The sequence below is a fragment of the Onychomys torridus genome, chromosome 5 (genome assembly GCF_903995425.1).
Source record: "Onychomys torridus chromosome 5, mOncTor1.1, whole genome shotgun sequence".
Classification (NCBI taxonomy): domain Eukaryota; kingdom Metazoa; phylum Chordata; class Mammalia; order Rodentia; family Cricetidae; genus Onychomys; species Onychomys torridus.
Window position 1 is genome coordinate 73,902,361 of NC_050447.1, and position 22,622 is coordinate 73,924,982.

General features: G+C 40.7%; 1 protein-coding gene across 1 annotated transcript in view; it reads left to right on the forward strand.

The window, feature by feature from the left end:
* Positions 1-22,622, forward strand: part of Mrc1 (mannose receptor C-type 1) — a 90,994-nt gene that overhangs the window by 52,609 nt on the left and 15,763 nt on the right. The window contains exons 11-21 of the mRNA XM_036186698.1: positions 2,356-2,504; positions 5,729-5,928; positions 9,284-9,411; positions 10,238-10,325; positions 11,526-11,670; positions 13,170-13,211; positions 14,530-14,693; positions 15,655-15,722; positions 17,247-17,347; positions 18,490-18,632; positions 19,373-19,487. Coding sequence (XP_036042591.1) covers positions 2,356-2,504; positions 5,729-5,928; positions 9,284-9,411; positions 10,238-10,325; positions 11,526-11,670; positions 13,170-13,211; positions 14,530-14,693; positions 15,655-15,722; positions 17,247-17,347; positions 18,490-18,632; positions 19,373-19,487 — 1,343 coding nt within the window. The remainder of the gene's footprint in view (positions 1-2,355; positions 2,505-5,728; positions 5,929-9,283; positions 9,412-10,237; positions 10,326-11,525; positions 11,671-13,169; positions 13,212-14,529; positions 14,694-15,654; positions 15,723-17,246; positions 17,348-18,489; positions 18,633-19,372; positions 19,488-22,622) is intronic.

Consider the following 22,622-nt stretch of genomic DNA (forward strand, 5'->3'; position numbering starts at 1 on the left):
AGGATAGCAGAAGGAGAGAGCCTGGGAAGAGGGCTCAGTGAATAGAGTGCTCGCCACACAAGCATGAGGACCTGAGTTTGGACCTCCAGCACCTAGGTAAAAAAGCCAGGCATTGTAGTGTAGGCAGAGAGAGGGTTCCTACAGGTCATGGGCTACACAGCCTGGTGAGCTCCAGGTTCAGTGAGAGACCAGGACTCAAAGCACAAGGTGGAGCAAAATTGAGGAAGATAGCCAGCATTGATCTCTGGAAACAGAGGGTGAGGTGGAGGAGAAGGTGAATGGAGAGTCCATCTTCTCTGTTGTCTGGCCATCTGCCAGGAGTCTCCACCTGCTCAGCCCTGGGGAGCTTTCTGAACACTGTGTTCTTGAATTGTTAGAGAGGTGCCCTTCCTTGAGTGTGCTTGCTAACAGTGTACAGGGAGACACAGCATCTGTCAAGATTCTCCTGTGTCTCTGGGCAGCCTCCCTCCCTCCAGGGTGTGGTGTACAGACCCCCGGCATTGCTAGTGTGGGTCATAGCGTCTACTATTGAAGAAGACAGGTCGGAATCAGAGGCCTAAAATTATGACCCCAACCTCCCAAATATATATCACAGTATCTGCAAATAAACTACTCATTCCTTCTCTCCTTTTATTTTAGTTAACTAATTAATTAATCAATTAAGTTTTTGCTTGGTTAGGCTAATAGACTGATAGGTCAAGAAAATCAAAAGAAAATAGAGGATTTTTAAAAAATGTAACTTTAACCTCTGAGGTCTCATCCATCTTTGAGATTTATTTACTTATTTTTATTTACTCTTTGCATGGCTTGGATTATACACTCAAGAAACTTCAAAAAAATGTAAAAGTTATTATAGTTTCAGTGCTTCAAGGCAGACTCAAAATCTAGAGAGGCTGCTGATACTGTGATAAAAATCCTGTGATAAAAATCGATATCAGGGGATTGCATTTCAACATCCATCTTCCTCTCACAGCAATGAGATGCTAACATAAACATCTGACCACAAGAACCCAGATACAGCTTATTTTAGGACAGAGGAGGTGAATCTGTTTAAGTACCATGGGGATACATTCTGAACTGCTTTGTGATTGGTTGGTTAACAAATCCTGTACAAAAGAAGAATTTTTCTTCATGCGTTCTCTGTGACATTTGTATTTAAGAACTCACTGTCACTAAATGTGCTTTTCACATTTTGAAAAGTAAATTGCCCTTGTAACTTTTTGTTTACTGTATTTAGGCATCTGGGATTATTCGGACTATGGTTGAATAAAACGTCTGCTGCTCTTACTTAGCATTGTCCATGGTCCTCTTCGCTCACTCTGAGGCTCTCTGTGTTTCTGAAATTTTCCCAGAGGCATTTCTGCCCATGTCGCCTGTGTTGTTTCAAGTTTGTCAGCTAAGACAAATCTATGTTGCCTTGACTATCAAAGTGAGGGGGAAATATGTGTGATGGTCCCGTTTGTGATTATCCCTGATGAACCTACTACCCCTTTACCTGTACAACCAACAACTGAGCAGGCCACTTGGCCTGTGTGAACAGTGGACCGATTGTTGCAAATAATGTTTAAAACTGCTCTAGTGTTCTCCTTTGTATTTTCAAAATTCTCTTAAATTTTTGTGAAGGCCAGAGAGGCTAACATGAGAACCAGAGAAGAATGATCTGAGTCTTCTGGAGTGGATTGATCCACTCAGCTAGATGGTATTTTTTTCCTTCATAAGTTTACATTTTCTTAGTGAAAAAGCATTATAATTTAAATGATATGAAACTATGATTACTGTGTGACTTTTTCTGGGAAGATGTGAAATGTCTATTCACTTGAGATCATCAAATGAAATGACTCCGCCAGGGCCAGCTTGGTGAATCAGTGAGTTTATGGGGTTACTTAGAGGAGGAGCATGAGCGAAAGCTTATATAGAAGACCGTGAGTCATTCACTGACAGCTGTCTCACTGAAAAGCCAACCCCAGCATGATGCCTCATGAAGGCTGCATCCCTGATGCTCCCTCGTCAACTTATAGGCAGCTCCATAGAGCAATCTGTTCTCCCTAGCAATATTTATTGCGTCTATAATCTCAGGGAGAGGCCCTGTGAGTTTTGTAACTTTCACAGACCCCATGAACATATTTTTTTTTTTTTTTTTTCTTCCTACGAGCTGCCTTCTCCCATCAAGAGAGAATGTTAGAATCCAGAGGAAATAGCTCCAGAACAGTAATGCCATATGTTTGAATTATTGACTAAATCATAACTCAAACATACCATTAAAATACCTTTCATTAATGTATTTCAATAATTTAAAAAATTTGCGTAAGTGTTTCTGAAGTTTAGTTGAATTTATTTATTTATTTATTTTTAAAGATATGAACAAGCATTCCTGACTAGTTTGGTTGGATTGAGGCCTGAAAAGTATTTCTGGACGGGACTTTCAGATGTCCAAAACAAAGGGGTATTTCGATGGACCGTGGAAGAGCAGGTGCAGTTCACACACTGGAATGCCGACATGCCAGGTATGGGAGTGTTGAGCTCAGAGTGTTCTGCCCTCATTCCAGCAGGGAGCCTGTAACTCCTCCACACACCTTTCCCAATGCACAGCGGAAGCCAGTTGTGTTCCCAGTAACTTTTACGTTTCTTCTCCTTTCCCCTTCCATCCAGGTGTGGTATTCTAGGGCAAAAAGGAAGAGAAAATTGTTAAGTAATTTGGTACTGGTGTATTTATAAAGATGCAAAATTCCAGGTACTCACAGATGTTCTGAACATTTGCCTAGTTTCTGAGAACTGAAGACTCTATGGGTAGTAGATGTAAAACTTTTCAGTGAGGCTGAATAGGGATATTCATGTGCTTGAATGATGGGCTCAAGGAGAGTGCCCCTGGGGGTCACTATTCTAGTTTCTTTTGTGTATCTTTAATCTCTAGCCATTTGTGTGCCTTGGATTTTATCTTATCCTTCTAAGAATGACAAGGATCATTTAAATATCTTCATTAAAAGATGCAGAAATTGGAACTCATAAATTACAGGACTAGAACTGCCCAAGCCTAGATTTACACTATCTGGGTAGTCATCACGTCTGAGCTATTTGGTTTTGAACCAACCAGCTGCCTTTCCATTGTGACTTGCTTTCTCTAACTGGAGATTGTAAGTGGCCTCTCTAACAGACCCTAAAAGCTCCTTTATCATCTTTCTACACTGACATTACTGGTGAATGATATTGCTGAATATGACATCACTCGGAAAGTCCAACCCCCTTTACAGAAAACAAGTCACTGTGCCAGAATGGAAGCTAAATGAGGGCTAACAGCTATGTATGGACCTGCTACTTGGACCAAGACATCCTAATTCCCAGCAGTGTTTTGAATTCACGTCCTCAGTTTGAGTGAGGAAGAGATGTCACTAACTACTTTATTGTTTGTGCAACTGCTATTAGATTATCAAATTATTAAACGTTATAGGAATTGTGAGATCTCAGAGCTTGTACACAAATGCATTCTTTTATTTATTATTTATTTATTTATTTATTTATTTATTTATTTATTTATTTATTTATTTTGAGACAGGGTTTCTCTGTGTAGCTTTGCGCCTTTCCTGGAACTCACTTGGGAGCCCAGGCTGGCCTCGAACTCACAGAGATCCGCCTGTCTCTGCCTTCTGAGTGCTGGGATTAAAAGCGTGCACCACCACCGCCCAGCCAAATGCATTCTTTTTGTTTGTTTCAGTCTTGGTTAAAGTCACAACTCTTCCTGTGGAACTTTGCTTGGTCTCTGTTACTTATGTACCAGGAGGATTCTGAGTGAAGAACCCTGGGATGACTTTAAGAATAACAATTCATTAAACTAGAACCATAACTCAGCTATGACCTTTCAGTCTTGAGGACAAAGTCTCTTGGGTAGTCCAGGGTTAGACAGGAACTCATGATGTAGCTGGTAGAACTCCCTATGGAGCTCACTGTGTAGGCTGGTCTTAGTCTCAGGAGCCTCCTGATTCAGCCTTCCATGTGCTGATGTCACAGCCCTGTTGGAAGACATTGCTGGCTGGTTGAGATTGCAGTCTCTCATGGCCTGGCAGCTTTTTCCAAAAGCTCAGCAACATGGAAACTCCCTCCATCCCCAGCAAAGCTTCCTGCTCTCTACCTAGCCTTATCAGGAGGCTGTCTCTAAGCCCAGAGTGCCTGACTTATCTCAAGGGTGACCCTTGACACAGTTCCCTGCAAATGCTCTTCCCCTGATGCCCCATATGGTAATTAGGCAAGTGCTCTAGCCATTTTGATAGACCCTACTGCCACATACAGAGCCTAGTGATAGGAGCATGCCACTTAATGCAGATTAGGGTTTGTCCCCTAGCTTTCCAATCCTACATATTCCTTATACTTGGAAATAAAGTTGAGCTGTTTTGCCGAAAGCAGTCTCCTGGAGGGCTGTCTGCATTTGTGCTCATGGGCTGCATACAAAGCTTTCAGTTGCTGCTTCTGCCCCTTGGCCGTCGCAGACTGGTGACCCATAGAGGGAAAAGAGGACCCCGCACAGCCCTTGTCACCAGGCCCCACCATAGCATAGGTACTGAAGAAAGATGATGTTTTCGGCTCAAGAGATGTTGGCTGAGAGTCAGAGTGTACAGCTTCAAGACTAGACAAGGCATGTGGGTGCCCAGCCTGAGTGTCAGGAAAGAGAAATAACTCTTGAATCAGTGCGTCCCTGGAGCCTCAGCTGTCATCCATCACAGAGTGGTCAGTTCTAGTGCAAGATGGAGAGTGGAAGGGAGAGGACTCTCGGAGTCTGAGAACAAGCTTGGGTGTCAGGGAATTGGGGGCTTTAGAGAGACGTTCTAGAAAAGTGATATCTCCCTGGAACTATGCTTATAAACTTTTAAGCACTTAATATCCTTTGAAAACTACTAATACTAGCTCCTCTTAGCAGCAAGAATCTTGATGTTTTCAAACCTCTGTGTTACTTCTTGCTCCAATGACCACAAAAGAGAATGAGAAAGTATTACTCATACTGTGATCATTGGGTTTTTGTTTGTTTGTTTGTTTTTGTTTTTTGAGATAGGGTTTCTCTGTGTAGCTTTGCGCCTTTCCTGGAACTCGCTTTGTAGACCAGGCTGGCCTCGAACTCACAGAGATCCGCCTGGCTCTGCCTCCCGAGTACTGGGATTAAAGGCGTGTGCCACTACCGCCTGGCCATTGTTTGATTTTTATGAACTCCTTCCTTACCTGCAACCCAACCCTGCACAGTAGAGCCTGCTGTTTGCAGTTTAAGATAAGGGAGGAAGAAAGCTTGAGTAACTTACCCAGATCCTCCAACTCAGATGTGTCTTGTTTGGAAATCTATCAAGTGCCTCGGTTCTGAAGCATGAAGTGGACCACGGCGGGAGGAGGGAATCTCAGAAATGTAAAAAGGAAAGGAGGAAGGTTGGCAGGAGGGCAGGAAGGAAAATCCATTATGCTGTTATTGTTGCATTATAGCAGAAATAATTTATTATTAAATGTCTAAATGTGGGCCACCCAGCCAGATGTGGAAAATAGAAAAATGCCTTCAAAACTCCCTACACTTATGATCATGTTGGCAATATAGAACCCACAAATAAAAGGCAAAGATATGGTGACCCAACTTCCACATGCTGAACTGCCTTATCACATGCACGGATGTGCCATACTCTCTCACCACCTTGCCTTTCTTGAGCATGGCAGGTCTTGACTAAGTTCCCATTGACTGCGTTCTACTTTGTGTTTCATGCAGGAAGAAAGACAGGGTGTGTTGCCATGAAAACTGGGGTGGCAGGTGGTTTATGGGACATTTTGAAATGTGAAGAAAAGGCAAAATTTGTGTGCAAACATTGGGCAGAAGGAGTGACTCGCCCACCAGAGCCCACAACAACTCCTGAACCCAAATGCCCGGAAGACTGGGGTACCACCAGCAAAACCAGCATGTGCTTCAAGGTATCAGTTGTTAAATTCATAAAGAATTTGAAATACCTGGGAACTAAAAATAAACAAACGAATAAATAAAGCACAGCTCAGGTTCCACAGGCAGAAACTTTAATCTGATTTTGTTGATGGAGAGTGCCTTAGATAGACACAAATGACTCATGAACTGAGACCCACAAACACAGGCCACGGCACAGACAGGACCTGCCCTCTTACATCATCTGCTTGGCTGTTATTATTCCCTCTGCTTCCCCTCCATTTCCCATGGCTTTCTAACCCTGTCCTGAGCTTGCCATCTTCATCTTGGTAAAGAATTATCCCTCCTTACTCTAAGTTCTGGCATTTCATTTTTGCCCTGGTTTTCAAGCCCAAGCTTTCTGCTGGCTTAACTGATAAACTGGTCTAGAGTTATGTTGTGTCAAAGTTCGTGCTTCATTTTTTATTTAACCCATAATGACTATAATGATGGAAGATTAAAGTATTGCAAGTACATAGCCCCCAATACCTTTATACAAGGATTCAATGTTCTGTCATTATTTTATATATTCTTAGATTGAACCCTCTGTTTTCTCCTTTTGCAATCAAGTTCACCAAAATAGTCAACCAGTTAAACACAAATAGGAACAAGACCAGAAACGAAAGCAAAACAAACAAATAAAAAAATCACAACTCTAAGGAAATAAGGATTTGGGCCTTCTTATTCCCTTTGTTGTCATAATCTTGATAGAAAAATTTAGATTTATTTTAATACAGAAATGTATCTACTTCTTAATGATAAAGTCTTATGCTCAAGACCTCTTTTGTTCAATCTCTGTCAAAGGCATATGACCCTGACATGATTCAGAAGACAGTTTGGTGCGATAGATGAAGAATTCAATCAGAGCCTAGGGATGTAGCTCAGGGGTAGAGCCCTTGCTTAGTGTGTGAGAGGCACTGGGTTCCATTTCCAGTGCTGAAGAAAGAAAAAATAAATTGTGAGAAGATGAAATTGTCTGGGCCCTAACTCAAGAAGGGCATGATGTGTCTAGTTGAGCTGGTCATCTCTATTAGCAGCAGTGGGGATCCATACATTGTTTAATCTAGTTTGAAAGGGAGTATATGGGTCCAAGACAAAAGAGGATTTATAAAATGGATTCTGGAGATTTTGCATTATCATTCAAATGCCAGATCTACTACCATACAAATGCCTGAAGGTGACAGGCTGTAGAGATTTATTACAGTAGAACTATCTGTAGCTATACTGTGAACTAGGAATCCCAGTAGCAACAATCCAGATGTTCACCAGATTCAATTATGTGCATCAGTAAGAGTTATGTGGTTTCAGAAGTATTTGAATTAGTGTTTGTTTACATATGCATAACTACTCTTATAAATACTAAGATGTGGGAATTAATTAAATTCAGTGGGTAGTTAAGTTAAGGAAACCAACTCAGTATCAGGGTGTAGGAAGCTGAGGTAGTGTTGAAGGAGCTACTTTGAGAATGCTTGCTTAAGACACACTTACTCATGGAGCGTAAGTCATTCCCAAGACAAGATATAGGCATTAACTGCCTAGGCATCCATAACACACAGGAAGATAATTCCATTTCTCTGCAAGCCTATGATGGTGAGGGCCATGACTCCAGAAGAATAATGGAAGAAAAAATTAAAAATTGGTGGCTCCAATGAACACCTGTACTGTTAGCATACTGGTACTGGTACGATTTTTAAGAGAAATGGTATTGATCTTGGCCCAGGTATTCTTGACCCAAGAACAGTCACCAAAAATTGACCCGAGAGATTAATTCCTGATTTTTATTGTCTCAATGCCAGTGAAGATTAAAGATAAAGCTGTTTGTGGGAGTATGCAAAACAGAAACATACTTTCTTAAGGAGAATTTAGAAAAATAAGAAATTGAGAAAAAGCAAAAAAAAAAAAATTAAGGCAAAGTGAGAGTTACTCCAAGAAGGCAAGGGATTCCCCAAAGAAGGGAAACTGTTGACCTTCTTTGTTCAGGGATTTTTGTAATTCTGTGGCAGACACTGGACAAAGACTAAGGTAATTTTGTTAGTTGAGCAGTCAGATGACCCCACTCTCTGTGGGGAGATAGTCATGTCCTGTTCCTGTCCAGTCAACCCAGTTAGGGGTGGGTGGGCCTTTCTTTATTTAGTCCTGACTTTTGCCTAGCTAGTTATCGACTATGACTTTCAGCTAGCTGTTACTCACAAGCTGATGCTATTGCCTCCATACTTGGAAAGTGCTGATAACTAGTCCAAACTCTCCTTGTCTCTCAACAGCTATCATGAAGTAGGAGCGTTGGTTTTCTGTTAACTCTGCAGAGTAGTCTAGGCTCTCCTTCCTGGAATAGGGAGGCCTTCTTAGCAGTTATCTTCACGTTATCTGTTCTAATTATGTGCCTTAGAAGATATATGAAAGGACAGTGATATCTTACATACGTTCCTCAAGGGCTTCAGGAGACCAGCGGGCCTGTTATTACTAGCTTGGGGCCCTGTCCCTCCTCTTCAATGTTTAGCTGGTATCTTCACTCAGCTGCAAACGTCTTTGTGTCTCATCCCTAACGTTTCTTTTTACCTGAATCCTATCTCATTGTAACACATGAGCCACTTACCATTTTAACCGTGGCCCTTCCTTCCCCTTCCCCCCTATAGTTAGCTAGCTCCTGCATCATTAAGCATGTCCTACACTACCATTGTGGATCCTATTTTCAGTCCTCTGAACTAAGTCCTAGGTACTAAGACCTAGTACTTAGTTACACAGTTTGTAAAATTTGGTTTAACTGTCACCCATTTCTGTCAGGTGAGAGTCTGCTATGGCACATGTTCTGATAGTTGTTAAAATGTGCAAACTTAAGGAAAAGAGACAACTGTTTTTGAAAGACACCACCAACACTGTTGAAAGTTTGCCAGGGTATTCATTGTTTAAGCTGAACAGGATAACAAAGGGAACAGCATTTTGCTTATTCATGTTTATTTTTTTTCTGTGTCAAAACTTTGTTACATTTTTGTATCCCAATGCAATTTTTCATACCTAACCAAATTACTCTCCCTCTCTTACAATGAGCTGTATACCCAGTCCACATGTCTTCAGCTTCCAATATTTTTATCTATTTTTTTTCCTGTGCTTTAAACTGCTTTTATTTTCTAAGGCTTTCTCAATGAAATTGCACGTCCCCCCACCCCCAGGCCCATGTCTAGCTGTCCAAATAGCCATTTGTAAATTGATTTTCAATCAAGAGACTTGCCCTGTTTGGGACTATCACAATGCTTACTTTCTCTATAAAGAAAACTTCATTGGAAAGAGATGATTCATTTATCTTGATTTGATAAGTTACCACATGTAAAATAATTTCCAAAACCTTTTCTTCAGCTGTACGCAAAAGGAAAACACGAGAAGAAAACATGGTTTGAGTCTCGAGATTTTTGCAGAGCAATAGGTGGCGAGCTGGCAAGTATTAAGAATAAAGATGAACAACAGGTGATCTGGAGGCTGATTACGTAAGTCACTCTTTTGTACAGCAATGCTGTCCGCAACCTATTTGGGGATGCTGAGAAAATGTTTCTGTGTCATACCCCAAATCCACAGGCCCTTTTCGATTAAGTTTCATTTCAAAATCTTTTAACAGTTATAAATCTTGCAGCCAATCACTCTATAAATGCACAAGACATTCAATACTCATTTGAATGAATGGATGTCTTTCAGTGCTCTACTATGACCTCCTACCCCACAAAATTGTCAATTTTCAGGGCATTGATGAGTGGTACCCAAATTCACATTTTCTTAGTCACCTTTGCTGTGATATGACTTAAAGGTGACAGAGTCTATTGTGGCTTATAGCTTGAGAGGTGGTTCATTCCATCCTGGCAGGGAAAGCATGATAACAGGAGTGGAAGACCAGCTGGTCACATTGCACCAGCAGTCAGGAAACAGGAGAAAAATGGGCTGCTCAGCTAGCTACCCCTCGACACAATGTGGGACACCAGTCCAGGGAATGGTGCAACTCACCTTTAGGGCGGGTCTACCCATGTCAATCTAATCAAGATAATCTCTCACAAACATGCCTAGAGACTCCCATATTCTAGAGCATTCCTTATGGGTGTGCCCAGAGACTTGTTTGGTAGATGATTCTAGAGCCCATTGAGTGGTCAATGAGAGTTATCCCTCAAAGACAGTTTTTTTGTAGGAATCTTACATTTAGTTATTAATCTCTTTGCCTGTGTATTATCTAATATGTGTTTCAGAGGGACCTATCAACTCTTGATGGTCCTTTGAATGACTAAAGTCCTCTCAGGACACAGCGTATACTCTCTTTATATGTTTCAGGGCCAGTGGAAGCTACCATGAGCTGTTTTGGTTGGGACTGACCTATGGAAGTCCTTCAGAGGGGTTCACCTGGAGTGATGGTTCTCCTGTAGGTAGTTGTAAATATATCATTTTCTTACCTTATAATATATTTATTTTGATGTTGTCATTTGGCTTAATTGGTGTTTTATCAAGGCAAGTAATTAAGATTTTTTTTTATACAAAATAAATACCAGTGCAGTATACATTCACTGCTCAGGCCCTAGCCTCCATGTCCTCTAAATACAGTTATGGCTAAGGGTATGAAAATAACATAAAGAATGAAAAGCCCTATCACCAATTTGTATACAATAGCTCCATTCTGTACAAAACCAGCATGCAGATAGTTGACCATCCTCCAAGCTGTTCTGCAGCTGCCTTTAGCTCAGCAAAACTGGACACAGCTTTGGTGGCCACCAGAGACAGTCACACTTCTCCAAATTTGAGAAGTGGGGAGCTCTGGCTTTTGCTGGCAACATTTAGCAGCCCTGGTCATCATGGGAAAGGACGTTTTATGATATCAACGCTACCGCCTCTCAGAACCCACGGGCATCTTTCAAGGTACTTAGTGAGATGGTTTATTTGGTAGCTGCATTGATGTTTGGATTTCACATTTGTATTTACAGAAAACAGATTGCAGTGCTTATCCCAAACCCTCCAGACTCTGACTGGTCACTGAAGACTATCAAAACCCAAGCGACCAAACTCAGAGCCCCAGTTTGTTTCCATGGCTCATTTTGGCAAAGGCTGGTCATTCCATTAGCTGCATTTTATAAGCCCCTTTTCTTCTTTAACAAGAGTTAATTATTTTTCTGTAGCCTGGGTAATAGAGGGAAAGCTTCCAACAGCTTACTGAAATACTGTCCCTTAAGAATGGGCTGTAAATTTAGGAAATTACAACTACTGACTGAGAAGTGGAAGTTTCTTGCTAACTTTTTCCTATGTATAAATCCCACTTTTGTGGACTTTGGATCCATTTTGCTTAATGAGAATAAAGAAAATGTTATAAGAATCAATTCCCCCACTCTGGTCAGCTTCAAAAGTTTCCATGTAATAAAAGCTGTTTCCTTCGCACCCATGTCCATAAAATGTTCTTCCAAAGCTAAAAGGGTAAAGCAAATGAATGAAAAATCCAAACATCTCCGCTTTCAGTTTTCCATTTGGATTTGCACTGCTGTGTTATACAAGGTTAATATCTGCAGCCTAATGTTTCTAACAGCATAGTGTCCTGGCATTTTGGTTAAGATCGAGTATAATTTTTCTAATATAGGTTTCCTATGAAAATTGGGCTTATGGTGAGCCAAATAATTACCAAAATGTTGAGTACTGTGGTGAACTGAAAGGAGACCCTGGTATGTCCTGGAATGATATTAACTGTGAACACCTCAACAACTGGATTTGTCAGATACAAAAAGGTATGAACCCTGCCCCCCACCTTAGATTACAGAGCTAGCCTTTTGACACCCCAATGTGTTCCTTCTGCTGGCACAAACAAACAAAAATACCAACATCAGGGAAGTGTCAGACCCTTATTTCACAGGATAAGAATGAAGGCATTGAGTACAGATAAATGTTCCAAAGGAACAGAAGATCAAAAGGCCACCCGAGAATCCAGGACAAGAGTCACGTCCTCAGAAATATTCCCACCAGCAGCCGGGACTCTGGCCATACTCTGCAGCTGTAGGGGCGAGTGGGAGTCCTGCCCTGTAGTTCAGTAGGAAGGCAATTCAGTTTCGCTTTCTGGAACTTTCACCCTCTGACCTTCTACTTTATCCCTGACTCAGGTAGACGCTCCCTCCAAGTAGGAATAATGTAATGCTCAAAACACACGCTAAGAACCAGCAGAGTGAGCAAGTCCCTGGTTTTATGGGACCCACCATATTATTTTTTATGGTGACTTAGAAAATTGCGCAAAGTCAGGTCAGGCACTGAAACCAGAGGAGCTGGGTTACAACAAACAAGGAAACAAGGAGGCTCACCCTTGGATCAAAACGTACATTGACGCCAGTGCAGAGATGAATGGAACCACATTGCCCTCTGCTGTTGGGGAAGCATGGCCGCTGGCCCCATTCTGCTGTTAAGAGACCTGGTACTGCCCTCTGCTGGTTGTATACACATGCTTTCCTCATTCTGGATTAGCATCCTTCAGAGTTTCCAGAATAGAGAAATCAGTGAGCTGTATTGTAAAAGGGTCTCTTGTTGCCAGTGGCTCGCATTGGCCTGTTTATGCTGTTGGTAGCTTTGTTTTACTCTGGTAGATAGAAAATGTAACTAGAAGGCTATTACACGCACTGTCTTGTTAGATTCCAACAAAATCCAGATACTGTTTCAAAAGAAAAATACCTTTAAAAAATTCCACTAAGATATACCTTTAATAAACATAAGATTCTTTAAGAATATACTTGTGTCTTATCCATACATGACTTCACATTACATAGTTTCAGATAATAAACTGTACATTATTTCATAGCCACTACTAACATGTCCCTTTAGAAAATTGTGTAGTGAACACTGACCACATTCCAAAAATTTAAATTTTTACCCTGCCTATTTATACACACCTTTAATTTCCTTTTGTAATTGGAGGGGATGGGGATGAAGACCAACACAGTGTAATCCTGTGTTTCAGATTTGAAGCTGGGCTTTATGATTCTGAAATTAGTGTTCTTTTATTTCCTTTATATAGCACTCTTTGGGCCTAGAAATGCCTTCCCACTTATGGTGGCCACTATTCAATTTATATAAACTCTAGTTCCTCTTTTTCTTTCATTCTTTAGCCACAATGTGATGTGGGTTGGAGGGAGGAGTGGGGGCAAGTGTGGAAAATAGTCAAGGTTTTATAGACACAGGAAAATACAAGGAGTGGTACTAGCAGATGCTTGAGTACCTTATGTATTTTTTCTTATATTTGTAGGAAAAACATTACTAGCTGAGCCCACACCTGCACCTCAAGACAGTAAGTGTTCCTGTCTTTTCTGATTTCTTTATTATAGCCTTTTCTGATTCCTTTCCTTTTATAATGAAAAACATTATCCTAAGAAGAAGGTAAGCAGAGAGTTCTTAGTATCTTTGAGGATCTCATGGAGGACTGGCGTTTTGCCTCCAACGAGCAGGCTGAACACACCAGTCACCCCACTAGCATGATTTCTGTGTCGAATCAAATGGTCCAAGGTTTTCTTTGGCACATGACCATATTAACTTGTAACTCAGTGGCTCAGAACAGCACTGTTATTCTCTGAAAGTTCTGCAAGTCAGGAACCTGACGTTGGTTCCTCTGAGTCAAAACACAAGCCTTCACTCACATAACCACACCCTCCAGAGGTTCTGGTCAGTTGCCTTTACTTGTGTTCCTTGAATTCTTTCCTAAATGCCCTCTGGTTCCATCTTCAAAACGACCTTGTAGCATCTTGGTTCAGCTGTCATGTGGCCTCCTTGTGTATTGGACCTTTCTCTCTGAATCCTTCTCTGAGGGTACTTGCATTAGATTTAAAGCCCACCCAGATAATCCAGGATAATCTTTCCTTCTCAAGATCCTTAATTTAATCACATTTACTAAGTTTTTTCCATTGTAATCTGATGTACGCAGGGTCCTAGAATTAGGTTATAAAGGTCTTTTGCAGTATAGAAACATAAAATTCTATGCTTTGAAAGAAATCTTAGAAGCCTCCTTCTTCATGAATGAATTGCCTGGTACTCTAATTCTACCGTAAACAAGCTGGCTCAGCAGTTAAGAGCACTGGCTGCTCTTCCAAAGGCCCCGAGATAAATTCCCAGCACCCACATGGTGGCTCACAACCATCTGTAATGGGATCTGATTCTCCCTTCTGTTGTGCATGAAGACAGAGCACTCATATACATAAAATAATAAATAAATAAAACTTTAAAAAAAAGAGTCTTTTTTTTTTTTTTTTTGTAGTGGGCTGGAATCTGAGTTTTCATAGCCCCAATGTCTTAGCCCTCAAATATCACAGACACCCGTATAAGTCTTCCTAGCTAGGTTTTCCTGCCAATGAAAGTAATGCCAGGAGTTCTTTTACCCACTAGCAACCCATGGATCTTACTTAGGAAGAGAAATGGGCTTTGTAGGATTGGCAGAAGGTAGATATAAATATTTGGCCTGGGATAATCCAGTCTGTTTCTGACTGAGACATCCTGCATATTCTGGAGTCCTAGAGTTGTTCGTATCTTTGACATAGCTCTTTCCTCTACTTACCATATTCTTTAATTTATCTGAATAAAAACATCACCTTTTGCTATGGCTTTCTTTTTTTCAGATCCACCAGTTACTGCAGATGGGTGGGTCATTTACAAAGACTACCAGTATTATTTTAGCAAAGAGAAGGACACCATGGACAACGCACGGGCATTTTGCAAGAAGAATTTTGGTGATCTTGCTACAATTAAAAGTGAAAGTGAAAAGAAGTTCCTGTGGAAATATGTAAGAATATGGTTAGGAGTGGAAGGACGTGCTGCAAACCAAGCTAACTCTGAGACTGGGACCTTAGGAAGCATTTTCACATTGTGTACTAAATTTGAAGTTGAGGGTAAATGATAAAAGTTCCAGAGGCCCTGAGATAGGGCCATAAGTCTAAACATTGTGACAATTCCTTTGAGTTGGTAAATTTAGTTTTCAAGGATTATATCCTAACTAATTGTTATAACTCAATCCCAGACTACTTGCATAACAAACAGTATGATTACTTATTCAGAGATCTGTTCGTTGGATCAAATTACTGGTGAACAGACAGTACAGTTTTATTATTCATATAAAAATGTCAGTGGTACCCAAATTGTCAACTATTCCTGCTGAGTGTCTTCCTGCTAAAACAAAAGCAAAAACAAAAAACTTCACCTGTCCTCCTTATTATTTGCCAGAGAGGAAGTGGGGAGAATATAAAAAATGGACTCATCAATATTTAAAGGAAAAGTTCACTTGACTACAAAGACATGAAGCTGTAGCTTATCATTAGCATCTTTGTGGATATGCTTTGCTTTGAAACTCTCAGGGTGTATCCTAATGCTGCACAAATGCCTGTCTGGAATAGACACTGCATGTTACATCCTTATGTGTGAAAAAAGTATTTCTTTTGATGTACAAATCCCACTGTCTAGTTCTCTTCAGGAACCAACTGTCATAGACATTTGTATTATAATGAATGACTTAAGGCATTTGCTTTATAAATGAATTAGGTTCATTGTGAGCACATTCTTTTTTCATTTTTATGAATATAATTCTACAGTATTTCTGCATGAATTCCTCCTAGGAAAACATTATAAATAGGCTGCCTTACTAATATATAGGTTTTGCCCAAGAAGTTGCTTGGTAGATGACTGTAAATTGTGTATGTACTTTCTTAGAAAATGACTGTAAATTGTGTATGTAAACTTTCATGTTCCAGATGAACAAGAATGGCGCACAGTCACCATATTTTATTGGCTTGTTGATCAGCTTGGATAAGAAGTTCATGTAAGTAAATGAAGCTAAAGTGTCATAGTTTAGGATAGAAAACTGATAAATACCTATGAGTTGTTTTGAGACCTTTTCTTGCCAAATGCATTAAAAGTTCTATGGCAATCTGAATCTGAAAACAAAACAAAACAAAAACCCTCTAAAACAAGAAAGGGAACCTATTTAAGATTATTATATTAAGAATTTCAGCATTGTTAATTATTTAAAAGCTCAAAATTGGCTGGGCAGTGGTGGTGCATGCCTTTAATCCTAGCACTCAGGAGGCAGAGCCAGGTGGATCTCTGTGAGTTCGAGGCCAGCCTGGTCTATAGAGCAGGATCCAGGACAGGCACTAAAACCACACAGAAAAACCCTGTCTCAAAAACCAAAACCAAAACCAAAAAAAGCTCAAAATTAGATTTAACCTCATAAAATGTCACTAGTCTCTATTTTAGGGTCCTCAGCCTAAATCATTGAATAAGAAAGTATGTTAAATAGAGATAAATAATGAATTTATTTTAAAAATTGTGATGCTTTTTGGACCAGTGTTGGTACATAGTGCCAAATGTCCCTTTTCCTCTGCCCCACCTCACAGCAATGTATTCAAATTGATGGTGAAACTTTCCTCTCAGAAGAAAAGACTTACTGCTTCATTAGACACCAGGATCAGGAATGGCTGTACTGGAGGGAGGGAATTATTATAACTTTGGAGTTTCTTTCTATGTTCATTAATATGTCCTCCTGAATTTCAAGAGCAGATGTGTCTGTCCATCCTTCATACAGCTGTCTTAGTGGCATACATTCTGTGTGGCTTTGATTGCTGTCTTTGACTAGTGGAGACCTAAAGTCAAGCTTGTTATTATTTCTAGGGAATAGAGACATTGGATACCCTTATGGACCAACACTCATTTGATCATCTCTAAAATAAGAGGGCTGATTTTTATGATTTATTTTCTTTCCAGCTCTGGGTCCTTGAATTTCTGTAACTTATGAAAATAGTCATTGGCTCAACCACTTTATGAAAAAAAAAAAAACAGAATAAACAAAAGACTCAGAATGAAGCTAATGAGAAATTCTGTATTTGCTGCCCCTTTTATAGGTAGTTAAATTGTGTGGAAATCATGATTGAAGAGTACTGTGGAAGGAATTTTGCTGCTGTGTCTCCCTCTTCAGGTCTATCAGGAGCTTGTTCTAAGGAGAGCAAAGAGGGTGGACCAGAATTCAGTATTCACATCATTCTGGTGCATCTTCTTAGTAGATTCTTTAGTGATGGAGTCTGAAATCCCAAAATAGAGACAAATTGTATTTTACAAGATTAAATCTAACTGTGGTTGTTTGTGAACTTGACCTGAAGGTACACAAGGGATGCCAAGTACCAGGCATTTGGGAGCTGCTGCTGATCTCCCCAGGTCCCCCTGCTGTTGGTGAAGCATGCTATGCTCCCTTCATCTTGATACACTTGCCCTTTCCCATCTCTAAGTTGTAGCCAGTCATTTTTTTTATGGTTGAATTGCTGAGAAATGCTTCAATTTTCTTTTCCAGTTGGATGGATGGAAGCAAAGTAGATTTTGTGGCTTGGGCTACAGGGGAGCCCAACTTCGCAAACGACGACGAAAACTGTGTAGTGATGTACACAAATTCAGGTAGGTCACACCCACCGACCTTACTGAACTTGCTTTGGGGTGAGATGTGTGGCGTGCCTTGCATCTTTAGGTTGAAAGTAGCAAGCAATGCACTTACAAAGGAAAGTAACAGAGACTCCCAATTTTATCAGCATAATGGTTCAGTTTGCAAAGATAAATTTATCAAGATGTTTATGAGCAAGCTAACAAATGACACATCATCTTATGTCTTCCAAATTGTGAGACACTTTTAATGTTCTTATGTGAGGAAAAGACAGAATATGTTTATAGCTACCTTTATCTCTCTCTAGTCTTTTTCATTCCATAAAACGGGAATGTTGATGTAATTTGTCTTTTTTATTAAATGTTTATTTATTAATTTTTTCCCATTTTACATACCAACCCCAGTTCCCCCTCCCTCCCTTTCTCCCGCCTCCTCACCTCCCTCCCACTCTGCCCCCATCCACTCCTCAGAGTGGGTAAGGCCTCCCATGGTAGTCAACGAAGTCTGGCATACTAAGCCTAGCCCCTCCCCATTGTATCAAGGCTGAGCAAGGTATCCCACCACAGGGAATGGGCTCCAAAAAGTCAGTTCATGACCTGGGCTAAGTCCTGGCCCTGGTGCCAGGGACCCCACAAACAGATCAAGCCACACAACTGTCACCCACATTCAGCGGGCCTAGTTCAGTCCCATGCAGGTTCCCGAGCTGTCAGTCTAAAGTCAGTGAGCTCCAAATAGCACCTGGTCAGCTGTCTCTGTGGGTTTCCCCATCATGTTCTTGACCCCCTCTTCGGTTTTTTTTTTTGAATGTCGAATGTCATTTATTGAAGGAGGGAGGAGGTCTTAAATACAGGCTTACATAATTTGTCTTTTGTTGACAAGATTAAATGAAGTATCATCTAAAGTACATACTTAAGTATTATTAGATTGGCTGTAGGTGATTAATAATTTAATAATATATATGCAACACCAAGAGCCTGCTCAGCATATAGTTAAGTGAAACAATGAAAGAGATATTGCATAGGTTCTTCTAGTCATGTGTGAAAATAAGAAAAATGTGTACTGAACCATTTTCCTGAGACTCTGTCTCAGATACTGTGTCTTTGAAGGTTTGTTTTTAACTAGGAGTGTGTAGATCCACCTTCGCTCTTCTCTTTTGCAGGTTTCTGGAATGACATCAACTGTGGTTTTCCAAATAACTTCATCTGCCAGCGACATAACAGCAGCATCAATGCCACTGCCATTCCCACCACACCCCCGACACCGGGTGGCTGCAAGGAAGGTTGGCATTTGTACAACAACAAGGTATCGGGAAAATTCATCTCAGTCCTGGCATTTGTAACAATTGCTTTTCTTGTTGATGTAACAAAATACACAAGAGAAACAAAGGAGATTTTGGCTCCATATTTCAGAAGACTGAGTCTAGCAGAGCAGAGTAGACAGAGCAAAATGGCTCCATGGAGGTGGAAGTGTATGGTAGAGGCTCCTCACACCTTAGAGTGGATTGGGAAGCAAAGGGCTGGAAGAGGGAGGAGCTGGACCCCTGAAGGCCTACCCCCAGTGTCCTATATCCGCCAGCCAGGCCTAGGTCCCAAAGATTGCATACTCTTTAAAACCCGGTACCAGTGGCTGGGGACCAAGTGTTCAGATGCACGAGCCTATGGGAGCATCCCTCACTAAACCCCAATGGCGTTGTTCATTATGGAGCAGTGACAGATGCCAGTCTCACCATTCAAAGTCACCTTCTTCTTACCTCATCACTTTAGGACCGTTTTTACAAGAAAAACTGGAGATTCCCATCACAAATTCTAAATAGAAAGTAAATACTTGAGATATGATCCAAAGAGCTGTGCCCTTTATCTCAAGGGAAAAATAAAACTCTGCAAAGAAAATCTGTGAACCATTAAGCTGACTTTTTTTTTTCCTCATTTGGTCCTGAGAAAATTTATATTTAGCTATAATTTTCATGAATAACTTGATTTCTTGATGTGAAGTTTATTATCTTTAGCTAAAACCTCTGCTTTTGTCCTCTCCTTCCATTTCAGTGCTTAAGGATTTTTGGATTTGCTGAAGAGGAGAAAAAAAATTGGCAAGAGGCACGAAAAACTTGCATAGGATTTAAAGGAAACCTAGTGTCCATACAGAATGCGAAGGAGCAAGGTGTGTAGGCTATGTTCCTGTCAGTAACCAATGCATATGTAAATTTGCCTTAGAGAGATAGATTATTGCTTATTATAACTGATTTTTATATTTTTTCTAGAGTAAGAGCTAGTAGGAGAAAATCATATAAATTACTTATTAAGACTGATTTTATTTAGCGTTAGATACCATACTGGGATTTTTTTCTCCATGGAATCCTTTCCACTTTTGATAGCAACTCTATGAACCGGGAATTATTACTCCACTTTGTGGACAAAGAAGTGATGTTCATAGAGCCTTGGGGGAAGGAGCATGCTTGGTCAGAAGGTGGAGTTTGGAATCAAAACCCTGGGTGCCAGTGCAAATCCCATTCCGATACCAATAATCCTGTTATGCAAAAAGCCAAGGGAGAGTGCTTCTGAGAATATAAGGAGCAGCAGCCCATTTCCCATATACTCCCTGTCTGGTCCTTGATCTTATCGTTTACAACACAGCAAAGCTGAGGTTCTAATGTGAACTTTGAACAAGTGCAGGAAAAAGTTTTTTGATGAGACACAAGGATAAGCTGGAGTTATGGGAATGTCTGGTAAGAGAACATTCACCACAACCAGACAGAAGTCCTCAAGTTCATTCTTCTGTCAAAAGAAACTGGGATTGGGGAAATGGCCCAGTCAATAAGGAGCATATAGCAGAAGCATGGGGACCTGAGTTTACCTGTGTTCAAAGCCTGGTGTGGTGACATACGTGTTAAGTCCCAGAACTGGGAGATGAAGGGAAAAGCCTTAGGATTCCTTGGCCAGCCTAACAAAACCAAGTCTCTAGGCCAGTAAGAGACCCATTTTCAAAAACTCTTAGATGGCTGGTTCCTGAGGAAAAACACACAGGTACCATCTGGTCTCAATACACATGCCCATATTCATGCACACACAGACTTTCTTTCTTCTACACAGAATGGAAGGCATCTCTCTTGCATGATCCTTTGGGGACTACCCTTGCTAAAATAGGTATACCATTCAAGTTATGATTTGTACTTTAAGGAAGATGTTGAACAAATTTGGGAGATTCAGACTAAACTATTGTGGGGTTTGGAAACCACAACAATTGAGTTGTGGATCAGAGACCCTTAGGTTTAACACTTTGAGAAAGAGAACACATGGCCTTTGAAGGGTCACCTTATATGGTTCTAAGAGGAAAATCTGGGCCATTGAGTGACAGTTGCAGGGAAATACATTTAGGTTCAAAATCAGGAAGCCATTTCAGTAGCCAGAACTCATGAGATACATTGCTTCATGAGGGGGTGAGGTTTTCAAAGAATTTTTAAATGTTTAAGTTGGGGGGTGCCCAGCAGGACACCATAAAGCCACATATACTGGCCAGTGTGTTGTGTACAGAAAATATCCAATAGAGGTTTCTATGTATTTAAATGTATAAGAAGGTTGTAGGAAAAGAATTAGACTAGATATGCTCTAACATCTCTTTTAGTTAAATAGGTGCTGTGTGTGTGTGTGTGTGTGTGTGTGTGTGTGTGTGTGTGTGTGTGTTATACTTGTATGATATGTGTATGCCTGTGTGTGCAGGTGCACATAGCTGTGTCCTCTCATGTGGACATGAAAGGAGGACAGTGGATGTCCTCTGCTCTGTGACTCTCTGTCTTGTTATTTTGAGTCCGGGTCTCTTGCTGAAGTTGTAACTAGGCTAGCATCTACCCAGCCCTTCTTGTCTCTGTCCTCCACAGTGCTGGGATGACAGGCATGTGTATCATTACATCCAGCTTTCATATGGTTTGGGGGACCCAAACTTGGGTCCCCACTCTTACTTACTGCTCCATATCTCCAGCCACAGAGCATTTTTTATTTTCAAAATCATTACCCAAAATTATGAAAAAGTACAGGAAAGAAGATCCTAGAAACCTATGTGTGGCTCTCACAAATGCCTTGCTCTTTTAGTGTGCAGATGTGCACTCTCTTAGAACACATTACACATGAAACCAACCACACTTCCACAAGAATCTTTGACAAGTTCACCAGCTGTTCAGACACCTGAAGCAAAGGGTCAAACCACAACACATGACACAAGAACATAACATTCACATTTCTTGAGCTGGCTTACCACATTTTTGCCTCAGCTATCCAGCAGAGAAACATGGTAATGGATTTCCTCTCTTCACCACAAAGTGCTGATTCCTGGCATAACATAATTAGAACCTGAGCAGTGGAGACGTGCAGAAGGAAGCAATTTTCAGATAAAATAACATTATTCCTGGCAAAACAGATGCACGTTGTTGAATACTTAATGTGGCTGTTGGCACCAGAAATCATTGTGGTATGCTCCCAGATAGAGCTGTTCCACATCGCATTTCAAGTAGATCACAAATGTTGCCATCTTATTTAGGAAACAAATAAAATCAAAATGAATATCTATCTGCACTCTTAGTCCACTAAAGAATATTGGAAGAAAAACATTTGGGGATATTCTTATTTTTAGTTAATTGAGGAAAAGGAATATCTGAACAAGGCTCTCCTATTTGAAAACAGGGTACTGATTTAGCACTGGCTGTTCCATAGAATTGTTTGTTCATGCACAAACGAGTGATTATGTTTATTAGTGTGTGAAAGCCACATGTGTGTGGCTGCCTGCAGAGGCCAGGAGAAGTTACTGGATCCTTTGAAGCTGGAGTTACAGGTGGTTATGAACTAGGAATTGAACTTGGGTCTTCTGAAAAATGTAGCAAGCACTCTCAACCATAGAGCCATCTTGCTGGCCCCCTATTTTGCATTGTCTATCAGAATACCCAAATGCTGGGCCATTCCATTTCTTGTCCATGTTCAGGGGACATATATTGCTGCTCCAGTAAACAGAGGCTCTGTCTACTTGGCAGTCCATGGGTCAGGTATGGATGGTGGGATCAAGAGGTAGCTGCTGAGAGAGGCATGGGGAGACTGAAGGGAAGGTGCTGGGAATATGGACACTGAAATCTGTCATTGTTTCTTGATATTTGTTCCTCTCCTCTCTACTACAGAATTACTGATACAACAAAAAGCCATAGTATTCTATATGCTCTAGATCTTCTAATTCTATGATATGAGCCCTTTAGATTAAGGATGTCTGGGTCTCTACATTCCTTATTAAGTGGCCAATGGTCCCCAGGAGTTGCTT